This window comes from Rhea americana, unplaced genomic scaffold (assembly GCF_003343005.1).
Source record: "Rhea americana isolate MKP2758 unplaced genomic scaffold, rheAme1 scaffold_266, whole genome shotgun sequence".
Taxonomy (NCBI): Eukaryota; Metazoa; Chordata; class Aves; order Rheiformes; family Rheidae; genus Rhea; species Rhea americana.
Window position 1 is genome coordinate 1,138,355 of NW_028186386.1, and position 12,962 is coordinate 1,151,316.

The 12,962-nt window shown below is 37.7% G+C and overlaps 1 protein-coding gene across 1 annotated transcript; it reads left to right on the forward strand.

Moving 5' to 3' along the window:
- The first annotated feature begins 10,703 nt into the window (after positions 1 to 10,703).
- On the forward strand, positions 10,704 to 12,524 carry LINGO2 (leucine rich repeat and Ig domain containing 2). Its single transcript, XM_085307861.1, has one exon. The coding sequence runs from the start codon at positions 10,704 to 10,706 to the stop codon at positions 12,522 to 12,524; it is 1,821 nt and encodes a 606-aa protein (XP_085163987.1).
- Positions 12,525 to 12,962: the final 438 nt, after the last annotated feature.

The following is a 12,962-nucleotide window of genomic DNA, read 5'->3' on the forward strand; positions in this document are numbered from 1 at the left end:
GGGCCTCTTCAGTGTGGGGAAGAGAAGACTGAGGGGGGATCTTATCAATGTGTACAAGTACCTGAAGGGAGGGTGTCAAGGGGACAGGGACAAATTCTTTTCAGTTGTCCTATGTGACAGGACAAGAGGCAATGGGCAGAAATTGAAGCACAGGAAGTTCCACCTGAATGTGAGGGAGAATTTCTTCACTGTGAGAGTGACAGAGCACTGGAACAGGTTGCCCAGATAGGCTGTGGAGTCTCTTTCTCTGGAGATATTCAAAGCCTGCCTGGATGCAACCCTGCCTAACATGCTGTGGGTGACTCTGCTGAGCAGGGAGGTTGGTCTAGATGATCTCCAGAGATCCCTTCCAACCTTACTGATTCTATGATTCTATGATTTAGCTGGAGGGGAAGCTGCTCTGTGAGACCAAATGATCCTGGGGATTGCAGACAGTCATCTTCCAAAACTAAAATATTGTTTTAGCTCTCTATTGTTTCAGTCTAAAATCTTGTACCCTGAAGGAGAAGACAGATAAAGTACATGTGTTTGCACCAAGAAAGAAAAGGGTTCCCAGAGCTCTGCCATAACAAGGTCTTTAAGTGTGTCAGGCTTCTTTCCAGCTCTTTGGTTAGATACTTTTTCAAAGTAATAAAAGATATGAGAGATGTAAGCCTCACATCTTGACCAAGTACCATTTTGTAAATGGACATTTACTCATATTACCCAGAGAAGCTTGATTTGACAGTGCTAGAAAACTAGGCTCAGTGCTCAAGGCAGTCATAGTATAATTACAATTTACCCACTCAAATAAAATAAAATAAAGAGTCATGTTCAAGACTTTATTGGGGCATAGGGCTTAAAATTGTCAGATGCCAAAAATCCTTAGGAGCAAAAGAGCWATTTTCCATGTTTTGAACCTGGATAGGTTGACACAGTGCTTGTTTATATCCTGATTGATTAAATATATAGGAAAATGAAGAACCCATGAGCATTCCTCCATTTTTTACATCAGTTATTTTCCATAAAATATTTAGCAGCACTCATGCAGACTTATACAAAATAAGAATACACAAACTTTGTTGTGAAGAGACTGAACTTGTTGAACTTTTTAATATTTCACTAATAAAGTGTTATCACATTAAATGTACCTGGTCTACTCTTTGTGTTCTATCTTTTATTTCTAGCCAATRGAGATTTTGGACATTGTTGTACTCTTTTTTTCAGAAAACATCTTATAATAGGAAGTTATGATAACCCTAAGAAAAGAAGAAAATAGCAAGTCATTTTAAATTTTATATAGCCAGTAAAGACCACATTGTGGAAATACTGAACATCTTTCACAGTTTTGTATCACTTGGTGGGGTGAAGTATTGAAATGGAAAGGTATAAACAGTAACAATATCCTGGTTTAGTTTAGGGAAAAATTCATTTTAATTTATGACTCAGTTCTGCTCTGTAGTTCTTACTGTTCTGTTCTTAGTAGTTCTTACTACAAGTAAGAAAGCAAARAAATACTCATTGTTCCTTCTTATTAAAAAAATACAATAGTATCATAATATTTAGAATGATCTTGTTGTGCAAGTGTCTAAGTACCAAAACAAAATCATAGATCAATCTGGAGAGCTTTTTGAGGACACTCTCCTTGTTTGCATCCCCCATAATGGCCAGTAATACTGAAAATACATAATACATTTGAGATTTTACCAGCTGTTGTCTTTCAGTTCTCATCTTTTCTTCAATTTCTTTGGCTGCTGTTTGACCAAAGTGAAATTTCAGAGTCAGAAACTAAACAAAAGTGATTCAAATAGCACTACAGCACCTATGCTGAGTTGTTGAGAAAGTGAATTTCAGTTGGTAGGACAGGTGTTGCCTTCACTGTGAACACCCCAAATGATAAAGTTTCATACGGGCTTCTCACAGGTGTTTTTGCTATTAATGAGTTTTTAATTAGGAAAAAGACAGAAGCAGCATTATGAATAGATATGTTCCTGCAGACTCTTTGTTGTTGTTGTTGTTGTTGTTAGGATAACAACAAATTAGGAAAGTGCTCTGGCTTCAGAAAAAGTGTTTTTACATTAATTTTATTTATGATGAGGACAAGTATATTATGCTGGGAAAATATTATTACAGACAGAAAAGCAATCCTCCCTTATTAAAGGCTTTTTAGCATACGTGAATTTTTGTGCACGCTTGTATGCATGAACATAGGATTGGTTGAAAATTATCCCTTGAAATTCTTTTCTTGATAAAATATTTTCTTTCTAATGAAATAAAAGTGTTGCAACAGCCTTTTTTTTTAGGAAAAATAAACTCTTTATTGGAAACCAGTTTTTCAAAAAAGTTAAAACATTTCTCAAGAGACAAAAATTTCTAATTTTTGAAAACCTGTATTGTACAGCTAAGTGATGGAAAATATTGTAACCAAATCTCCATCTCTCATTTGAAGTAAGGAGATCTACACCAGAAAGAGAACTATTCCTGCAAGTCTAACCTGACTGCAGTTTAGATTTAGTAGTAAAACTTGTAGATATGCAGTGTAGGAATGCTATGAAAGACTGTTTTGATTTACTAGGAGACTGATTTATTGGGAGCTTGACAGCCTGGAGAAGCAGGCAGAGCAGAGCCTCAAGAAGTCCACTGAAAGAGATGCAGAGTTCTGCATATAGGGAGGAATAATCTCACACATCAGTTCAGGGTAGGAGCTGACCTGCTGGAGAGCAGCTTTGCAAAGAAGGACCTAGAGGTCCAGGTGGACAAGTTGACTGTTAGGCAGCAATGTGCTCTTGTGAAGAAGAAGGACAGCACTAGGCAGAGCATTGCCAGTAGGTTGAGGGAGCTGATCCTCCCCCTCTGCTCAGCCCTGTTGAGGCCACATGTGGAGTACTGTGTTCAGTGCTGGGATCCCCAGTATGAGAGACACAGAGGTACTGGAACAAATCCAGGAAAAGGCCACTAAAGTATTTAAGGAACTTGGGCCTCTCTCATACAAGGAAGGGCTAAGAGAGCCGGGACTGTTCAGCCTAGAGAAGGAAGACTGAGGGAATGTCTTATCAATGTATATAACAGGATGTCAAGCAGACAGGGTCAGATGCGTCTTAGTGGTGTCCAGTGGCAGGACAAGTGAAATGGGTACAAACTGAAACACAGGAAATTCTCTTGAGTATAATGAAAACTCAGGGTGACTGGTCACTGGAACAGGTTGCCTAGAGATGTTGTGGAGTCTCCATGCTTGGAGACATTCCAAACCCAAGCAGATACATTCCTGGATAACCTGCTCTAGCCGACRCTGCTTGAACAGGGTCATTGGACCAGATGATGCCCCAAGGTTCTTTCCAACCCCCAATATTCTGTGATCTTGACATTCTGTGACAAGGGGTTTAAGGGAAGCTATGCATGCTTATCCAGGTGAAATAAAGCACACAGTTGATGGGTTTCATTTTTTTCTCTCRTTATCTGGATAAATTCCACTGTAATTACACGTGTAATTACACGTTACAGTTGCCTACCTCCACTAAGTGTGTAGTACCTACAAACAGAAGAAAACTTTTAGTTACTTCAGACTTTCTGTTTAATTCAGCTTTTGGTTATTTTCAGGAAAAAAAAAGAGAGAGAGAGAGAGAGTTGCAAACTTTAAACTCTACCTACCTGCAGTCAAAACTTCACTAATTATATTAGTATTATCCTCATAATACATATTCAATTCTTTTAAATTTACTTGGCTAAAAAGGTTTTYAATTTCAAATGTTCAGAATTATTTGGCTCAACAAGCTTGAGTTKTGTTATGAAATAACACCACCACTTGATAATCACTTGATAACCACTTGAATATTGATCTCTTAGCTTTCCTGTTTCAAATGAAATGTACTGTATGCACATACTTTAACCTCTTTACAAATCATGATTTGTTACGAGGCTCTATTCTTCTGCCAGAAGAGAACTGCAGGGAACCATGATAATAGATTGATTTTTTTTTTCCTGATCCTTCGTTGGTGGCTGCAATCACAGGAATATGGCTGACATTTAAAACTAACTCTACCAGACTCATACCCCATGGAGGACCATGCAGTTTTGGTCTCCCTTTCGTTCTATTTAGTATTGACATACAGCTGCTAGGGAAATCTTCTTAGCTGCCAACATCATGCAGACAGTACTTTAATCTGTTTGCCTCTCCTAACTGCCAGGAAGATCGCTGTCACCCAGACATCTTAATGTGTACGGATACAATCATCACTGCTGGATATCAGAATTAAAATTTCAGAAGGAATTCCATCCTCTTTTTTTCAGCAGGAAAGGTAAAGTCTAGGCAACAGAGGTATCAGTTTTATTGCCGTGGCCATATAACCATACAGTTTAGAAGAAAGACCAAGTTTTTCAAGATAAAGAAAGATAATCTTTTAATATAGAACTACTGTTGACAAAAACCTCCCTTCATTTTCTTTAATCAATGCATTCAGCCCTCCTACTGATTTAAATTAATTTATTGAGATATCATTAATTAGTGCCAGATTCACTTTCTCTGTGATAACTGCAAGAAATCGGTTAATCAATTTTAGAAATTTTGGGGTTTATAAACGTAAGATATTCCAATGATTATTTATTCACTTAATTTCAGATTATTTGGAACTGTAAGTCCTGTACTGGCATTTGTATAATCATGTGACTTTATCACTGCTATTTTCTTATCTTCTATTATTTCTCACACTTCCTTCTTTCGAGTCAAACAATAATCTAACTATATATATACCCACTTACTATACCCACTTGTCTTGTTTTATAGTGCCTAGTAGAAAGAGACCTTGATTTTAATCAGTCTTACAATACTTCTAATGGATAAACCGTTCAAAATGTTCCTCTGGTGGTTAGCATTTCTTGTTTTTCCACTTCTGCATGATGTCTGATATAATGGGATACTGCTTTATGTCTGAGTCTTAAGTATATTACCAGAGTACTGTTAGTAACAAGTTAATGATTCTTATGAAAACAAATGTTCCTGTGATACTTCAATTTAAAGAAAAAAAATCTTCCATGGGAGAGTGTACAGACAGGTGTTACTGGGCTGTGATGCGGCCTAGAATAATCACTATATTGAGCTCAGGCACTTTGCTGATAACAGAACAGCTGAGGTAAAGCTTTTATTAGACATTGTCTACTAAGTTAAAGGACTAGGGTCTTTTTTCATGCAACCTTTTTGTCAAGATTGCACAGTCTAGTTAGATGCTATAGTCAGGATTCTGTTCTTCTTCCCTGTGTCATTTTAACATACTCCATAAATACATTTCTAAATGTCTAATATTCCCACATTTCTCTTCTACCTTCCCAAAACTATCTCATTTTGTCTCTGTCCTCCTTACAGTCTCTTCTTATTCATCCTTTGGCATTACTTCCCAACAGTGGTACCTTGCTTCAGTCTTCTTCCTCTTTACTCCTTTCTGGGAAGTTCTAGTCCAGTGGCACAGGAGAGCACAGAAAAGCCAGATCACTGGGTGTCCCAAAATAATTACTTGTGATTGATAGCTGAGAGAAGAGGTTGTGAGGAAAATCCTTCCCAAACCATAATGAACTGGAAAAAATATTTGTACTACATAGATAAAATCTTCAGTAGTTTTAGTTGCTCATCTCTATTAATGGTCTACAGCTTATACACAAATGAAGATGTTTTGTTGGCTTATTGTTTGTTGAATTTTGTCAGACATTGATAGGAACGGCAAAGACTTGACCCTTTGTACAACTCAGTATCTATTCGATGTTACAAAATGTAGGAAAGCTAAAATTCCGTGAGCCAGAGAAGAGAGAAATAACCTACTATGGAAAGAACAATTTTCTTTTAACAAGCATGTATTCATTAAAGAATAGAGTACGAAGGTACTTGGAGAGTTGCTCTGGTACCATCCTGATGCATTGTGCCTTGAACAGCCAGCAGGACAGATGTGCTTTAAAATCTTTCGAAGATATGGACTTCACTGGGTCTCAGGATTAGCTGGTAGAGCTTAGCTGAACATTCAGGATAAATTGATAACTACCATGAAAAATTTAATCCTAGAAGTTTTATTCAATAGAATTCCAAATTTTTGAAAAGGATGAGTTAAGAGAAGAAGAACGGATGACCATAATCTCTGACATTATCAGGAAGATTTTTCACTCTCCAAAAGGCTGTAAGGAAGGGAGGGAAAAGAGTTGGGGCAGGGGGGAGGGTTAAAAATACCAGTTCAGAGCGTCAAATATGTGTGGCTAATAACAGAACAAGTGTTCTGGCTTTCATTTGTTCTGGCTAAAACCTGGCACTCCATAATATCGTATCATTAGCTCAAACAAGCAAGGGAGCCTGGTCAGATACACTCTAACCCTTCAATACAAAGACTTCAAAATGAGAATGAGGGAGAAGGAAAATTCATACAATATACAGTRTGCATGTATGACTTGACACATTCCTCTGTGTGATATCCAGAAATTCACAGCATTTTGAGTAAGCATTGTTTCTATTATTTATTGTATTTTTTTCAATTTAAAAGCTGTGAAGTATACATACACATTCTTGCAAAGCGCTTGTAAATAGAGAACAGATTCAAAGCCACAAATTTTTTTGCAAAATGATTTCTATTTCCAAGCGGTAGAGATGACTGTTTTAAGAGAGATCACACAGAACTGTTAACTAATACCAAGCTTAATGAGCTTTCTTAATTTTCAGTGGGATGGCTGAACTCTGATGGAAGTCTTATGTTGAAACACTGTATTAGCCAATAGTAACTTAACTCTTGACAGTGGACKTAGGAAACAGAGCCAAAGAAAGACAAGGAAAAAGTGAAAATTAGTTAATTTTGATCCTTTAATGAACAATTCATTGATATATTTCATTACTTGAAGGGTATCAAATCTAATTACTTTGTTGTATGTATCACAATGAAGAGAAATTTTAGAGAGGGATGTAAAGAAGGATAATGAGGTAATCCTGAAGATGTTTAGAGGAAATTCCTAGACTGAAAAARGGTAAGGTATCTAAGTACTGGTTGTTTAAGCTGGAATGAAAGATGCCATGTTGAAAAGCTACACTGATAGTTCAGCAGTGTTAGCTGTTTGCTGTCAGTTATTGACTGTGTTGTAAGTTGCCAACAAATAAGGATCCTAGAAATCTAAATAACTGTGGACTACCTTTAAATGTATAGTCAGCTGGAAAAAAAAAATAAAACTCTTTCAAGTAAAACTATAATTTAATGTTAAAATTTCATTCACATTTTTAAATAGTAGGATTGGTATTAAATGGATAAATAATAGTATTCATTGATGTTCATACTGACACACAATCTACCTCAGGGCAAAGATGTATGCCTTCAAAATGTTCTACCACTGAAGGCCCAAGGAAGTCTCTGTTAGTGATGTTGCCAATGCGTTCTGAAAATATAGCTTAAAATTCATTAAATTCAAGTCGGAGCATATGCAATAGCTGCTCAAATTCATCTTCTGCTGTAAACAGTCAGTATCTTTAAGCAATCCATGTTAACTTTGATAAGCTTTTTTTCCACCTTTTGTTAGTTATTTGTATAAGTATCTGGTATATGGTAACATTTTTTTGCTTAATGAAGATGAAGTCATTTATGCACAAAGCAGTTCAAAGTTAACCAACTTGATTAGCCGGAGGCATAGCATATGATAAAAATGCTATTAGAACTTCAGCCAATAAAAGCTGAAATGATCCATTTATTTTATGTTTTCGTCTTATCTGTAGTTATCAATTCAAATAATCTTTGTTTTTCTGACTTGTCATTAATTATAACTAGTTATTAATGTGTAATTTACTCAATTTAAACCTCAGTTCTAAATCTTGCTCGTATGCAAACACATACACATGCTTATGCATACACACACATCCTGAATACATATCCATCTCGCTCTCTGTCTGCACATATGCTTGCAGAAGGAAACTTAATGTTTGAAATGTTTTATTAACACACTTTTCTTTATTCCAGCCATTCCCTTTATCTTCTTTGATGGTATCTACCTTTTACTTTTAGTTTTAGTTAGCCAGTGGCTTGGAATACTGGAAAAAAAAAAAAAAAAAAAAAAGTATTTCATACTTTTACCAACTAAAATGAACATTCCAGGGATGCTTGTCTTGCACTGAACCTATTTCCTTAATGTTTTGTACATTATGTGAATAAGATGGGAAGTGAATTCGTTGCATGGAAGAAGTATCTGTAGGAAAATGTTAACCTCACAGACTGAGTTCTAAAAATGGTAGTCAGAGCACCTGAAAACCCCTTTGATCAGAAGTCAGTGTAAACACCTAATCACAAACCTCGATAGATTTCCAGTTTTAACTTAGTGCCTAATAAAGTGAAGTTTATCTCTGAAGATCTTTGTCACAGCTGGGCATAACTAGCAAAAACTTGCAAATTACTACTTTCCAGACTTCAGTTTAAAGGAGAAACTAAATGAATCTCAGCAGTTTGCCCCTTTAGGACAAAGTTGAAATGTGCTCTTATAGGTAACATAATAAAGAATAGTCTATATCTAAGTCTCCAGGCTATATCACAAAATCAGCATGCAATTTGATTCATATTATCCATCTCCTCACAGAAGTATCAGAGTGGAATGATAAGACCACACAGGTCAAGAGTGAGACTCTTTTTCAGAGTTAAGGAGTGTTAGATACACAATTTATTTATGGCTAATCAACAGATTTTATAGGCAGCTCTGAGGAAATTTATTGTTAGTTTATCATTATAATAGTATAATCAAAACACAAGAATCATTTTTTTTTATTTTGTTTCTAATAAAATAATAAAACAGAATAATATAATATACGAGAACAATAAAATAAAATGCTAACAATTGTAATCAAAACCAGTCAGTTTCTATTAAGGATCATTAACAATACCACAAAATTAATGATATAGGCATCTTCTCTTTTTCTTGCCTGTTAAGTTCTCATCCACAGTCCAACATGTAGAACTTTCCTCCCTTAGGAGGCTTAAGGCTTAAGTTATCATATCCCAAGCTGTTTTCCAGGAAGAGTACACTGTTGTTAAAACAGAGTCAGTGGTGGGAGTATTTTCTTCCTAAGTCTGGGATTCATTCAGGGTTTTTTTTTTTTTTTTTTTTTTTTTTTTAAGTTTCAAATGGTTTATTTGCTAATACTTTCTGACTGGCTAAATATTTTGTTATACTTATATATATATGTATATTAATTTTATGAATTCTATATATAGGAAGATTTCTTTTAGGATAATGCTTGCAATAAATAAATAAATACAGCTTGACAGAAATCTAAGTTAAAATCTTCTTAAGCAATAGTCAAATAATTTATTAAAAATAGATCAAAACTGTTATTCAGGTGATTGGGTAATTTTGTCACTGCAAGTAGGACCAGCTGTCCAATAGTGATCTGACCATAGAGGAAGCTGCAGGCAGAGAATTTATGTGAACAATTCTTCAGCTAGAGCTAAAATCAAGCCCAAATTAGCCAAGCCCATATTAGCTAATTCCAGAAAAGCCTGAGAAGGCCTGAGGTGTCTTGTATAGATTATTTATGTTGAAGCCTGAGTCTTAAGACTAGCACCTGGCATCATCAAGTTGTTTGGGCCACAAAGCTAACGTGGTTCCATAGCCCTTGCCTTCAGTGTGCTTTAGTATGGCAACTGTATCAGACACACCTTTCTTTGATGAGAATCTACATTTTTTTTTCCTTTTTTTTTTCCCAGTGCATTATTGAGTACATTTGTTTAGTAGCTACCCTTACAAAAGCATGTCACCTGYGTTGACTAAACCTGTAGAGTACTGTGCTGGGAGCAGGATAATTAAATTCAGTAGAGGCTATCCTGTTTTATACTATTCTCAGTTTTAAATCAAAGGTAGTAATAAATTTTATACTAGCCATGACTTCTAAACAATCTCTGTACTCCTTTGGACTGTGCGCTGCTTAAACAAAACCAGCTCATCTGGGGTTTTTGCCATCAAAACCAATTAACATGCCTTGAAGTAGAAAGATGTATTCTGCAAACCTTTGCCAGGTCATTCATTCCCCAAATTGCATAAAAATATCTCAGTTCAATAAAAGCAAAAAAATCTATTTGTGTTTAGTACAAATTCTAATCAGAGGTTCACCAGTTCCTCCCTCCTCATCTAAGCTATTCTGTATGCGTATGTGTGAACAAGCATCACTTATTTATAGCTTTAATGTTTGCAATAAATTTTAAAAGAAATCTTTCCATTGTCAAGCAACTATTTCTTTCTTGAAGATAACGCATTACTAAGGTTTGCTTTAAAATACTGAAGTGAACAGCAGAGGCATAACTTTAGGTTCATGTCATTTCACAGAGGCCCAATGCTGTAAAAATACAAGTATGGTTAGCCCTATTTGCAGAGGGTTCAGTGTTTACCTCCACTTTAGTTACAGCACTGTCATGCAGAGACTCACATAAAAATACTAACCTGCATAACTGTTTGGAGTAGGGAATGTTTTTTTGTCCTCTCTGATGTCTTCTGTGGAAATGCTGGATAAACAGGACCTTTGACACACCCAATGACACAAAATCTGCTTTTTTTGCCATTGTTGTTATTTGCAATATGTTGTGTTGTTTTGTTTCAAATGAAAACACAAGCATCTGCTTTGAAACAATAATTGAAATTTGGCAGAGATTTTCTTCTGCTGCAGATTTAACTTCTCCCCTTTCCCATCCTCATCCCTACAGGCACGTGACTGAGAGTTTCACCACACCAGTGGAGTCATGCTTCACACAGCTGTATCATGCTGGCAGCCATTCCTAGGTCTGGCTGTGCTGCTAGTTTTCATGGGCCCGACCCTAGGCTGTCCGGCCCGCTGCGAATGCTCGGCGCAGAACAAGTCCGTCAGCTGTCACCGAAGGCGCCTGATATCTATCCCAGAGGGCATTCCCATCGAGACCAAAATCTTGGACCTCAGCAAGAACCGACTRAAGGGTGTCAGCCCTGAGGAATTCACATCATACCCTTTGCTGGAGGAGATAGACCTCAGTGACAATATAGTTTCCAATGTGGAGCCCGGAGCCTTTAACAACCTCTTCAACTTGCGGTCCCTCAAACTGAAAGGAAACCGGCTGAAGCTGGTCCCACTGGGGGTGTTCACTGGCTTGTCAAACTTAACAAAGCTTGATATAAGTGAAAATAAGATTGTCATTTTGCTGGACTACATGTTCCAAGACCTGCATAATCTAAAATCTCTTGAAGTTGGGGATAATGATTTGGTTTATATATCCCATAGGGCCTTTAGTGGACTGCTTAGCCTGGAGCAGCTCACCCTGGAGAGATGCAACCTCACAGCTGTACCAACAGAAGCTCTTTCCCACCTTCACAACCTTATCAGTCTACATCTGAGACAGCTCAACATTAATGTTTTGCCTGCATATGCCTTTAAAAGATTGTTTCGACTGAAAGACCTGGAGATAGACTCTTGGCCCCTCCTGGACATGCTGCCTGCCAACAGCCTGTATGGTCTCAATCTTACTTCTCTCTCCATCACCAATACTAACCTCTCCACAATACCTTACTCTGCTTTTAAACATCTGGTTTACTTGACACATCTAAACCTCTCCTATAACCCTATCAGCACTATTGAGGCGGGCATGTTTTCAGATTTAGCGCGTCTGAAGGAACTCCACATAGTGGGGGCCCAGTTACGTACCATTGAGCCCCATGCTTTCCAAGGGCTCCAGTTCCTACGTGTGCTTAATGTGTCCCACAACCTGCTGGAAACCATAGAAGAGAATGTATTCCATTCCCCCAAGACCCTTGAGATCCTCTGCATTGACAACAACCCTCTGGCTTGTGACTGCCGCCTCCTTTGGATTTTACAAAGGCAATCCACTTTGCAGTTTGGAGGCCAGCCACCAATGTGTGCTGGCCCAGACAGTGTCAAAGAGAGGTCATTCAAAGACTTCCACAGCACAGCTCTTTCGTTTTACTTCACCTGCAAGAAGCCCAAGATACAAGACAAGAAGTTGCAATACCTGGTAGTAGAAGAAGGGCAGACTGTGCAGTTGATGTGCAATGCTGATGGGGATCCTCAGCCTACCATATCCTGGGTTACCCCACGTCGGAGGCTGATCACAGCTAAATCAAATGGAAGAGCCACAGTGCTGGGAGACGGCACACTGGAGATCAGATTTGCTCAAGACCAAGATACGGGGATCTATGTTTGTATTGCAAGTAACGCAGCTGGGAACGACACCTATTCAGCCTCCCTTACAGTAAAAGGGTTTGCATCAGATCGTTTCCTTTATGCCAACAGGACCCCTATGTATATGACAGATTCCAATGACACCAGTTCCAATGGAACTAATGTGAACACCTTCTCTCTGGACCTTAAGACAATATTGGTGTCCACAGCTATGGGCTGTTTCACATTCCTTGGAGTGGTTTTATTTTGTTTCCTACTTCTTTTCGTGTGGAGCCGAGGGAAAGGCAAGCACAAAACCAGCATTGACCTGGAGTATGTTCCCCGCAAAAACAATGGTGCTGTAGTTGAAGGGGAGGTTGCTGGACCACGAAGGTTCAATATGAAAATGATTTGATGGTTTTCTGCTAGCAGTGCTTTTTCTGTGGCATTATAACCAATTAAACCAGCCTGGCATGCAGGATCGCTGGGCAAAGGCAGCTTAATGCAGCTGTCACTGTTTCAAATGGTTGCGTGGAAATGGAAGGACTATTTGTGGCTGTATAGCAGAGCCTCCAAACCTTGAGGCATATATGTCAGGGCCTTTCACAGAACTGGTAAATTGTACTAATTGTTTGCATTGCAAATATTTGCATTCTGGGGATATCAGTAATGAGCTGTTGGCTCATGCTCATGGACAACTGTTCAACATTTTCTACCACTACAAAAAGACAAAGAAAAAAGCCTACAGTGTAGGATTTACATATTTAAAGAGAAAGACACATTTGTCTAAAGCATATTCTGCAGTGAAATTTGTTATCAATAGATCTCATTTGGTAAAGCCTTGCATCACACC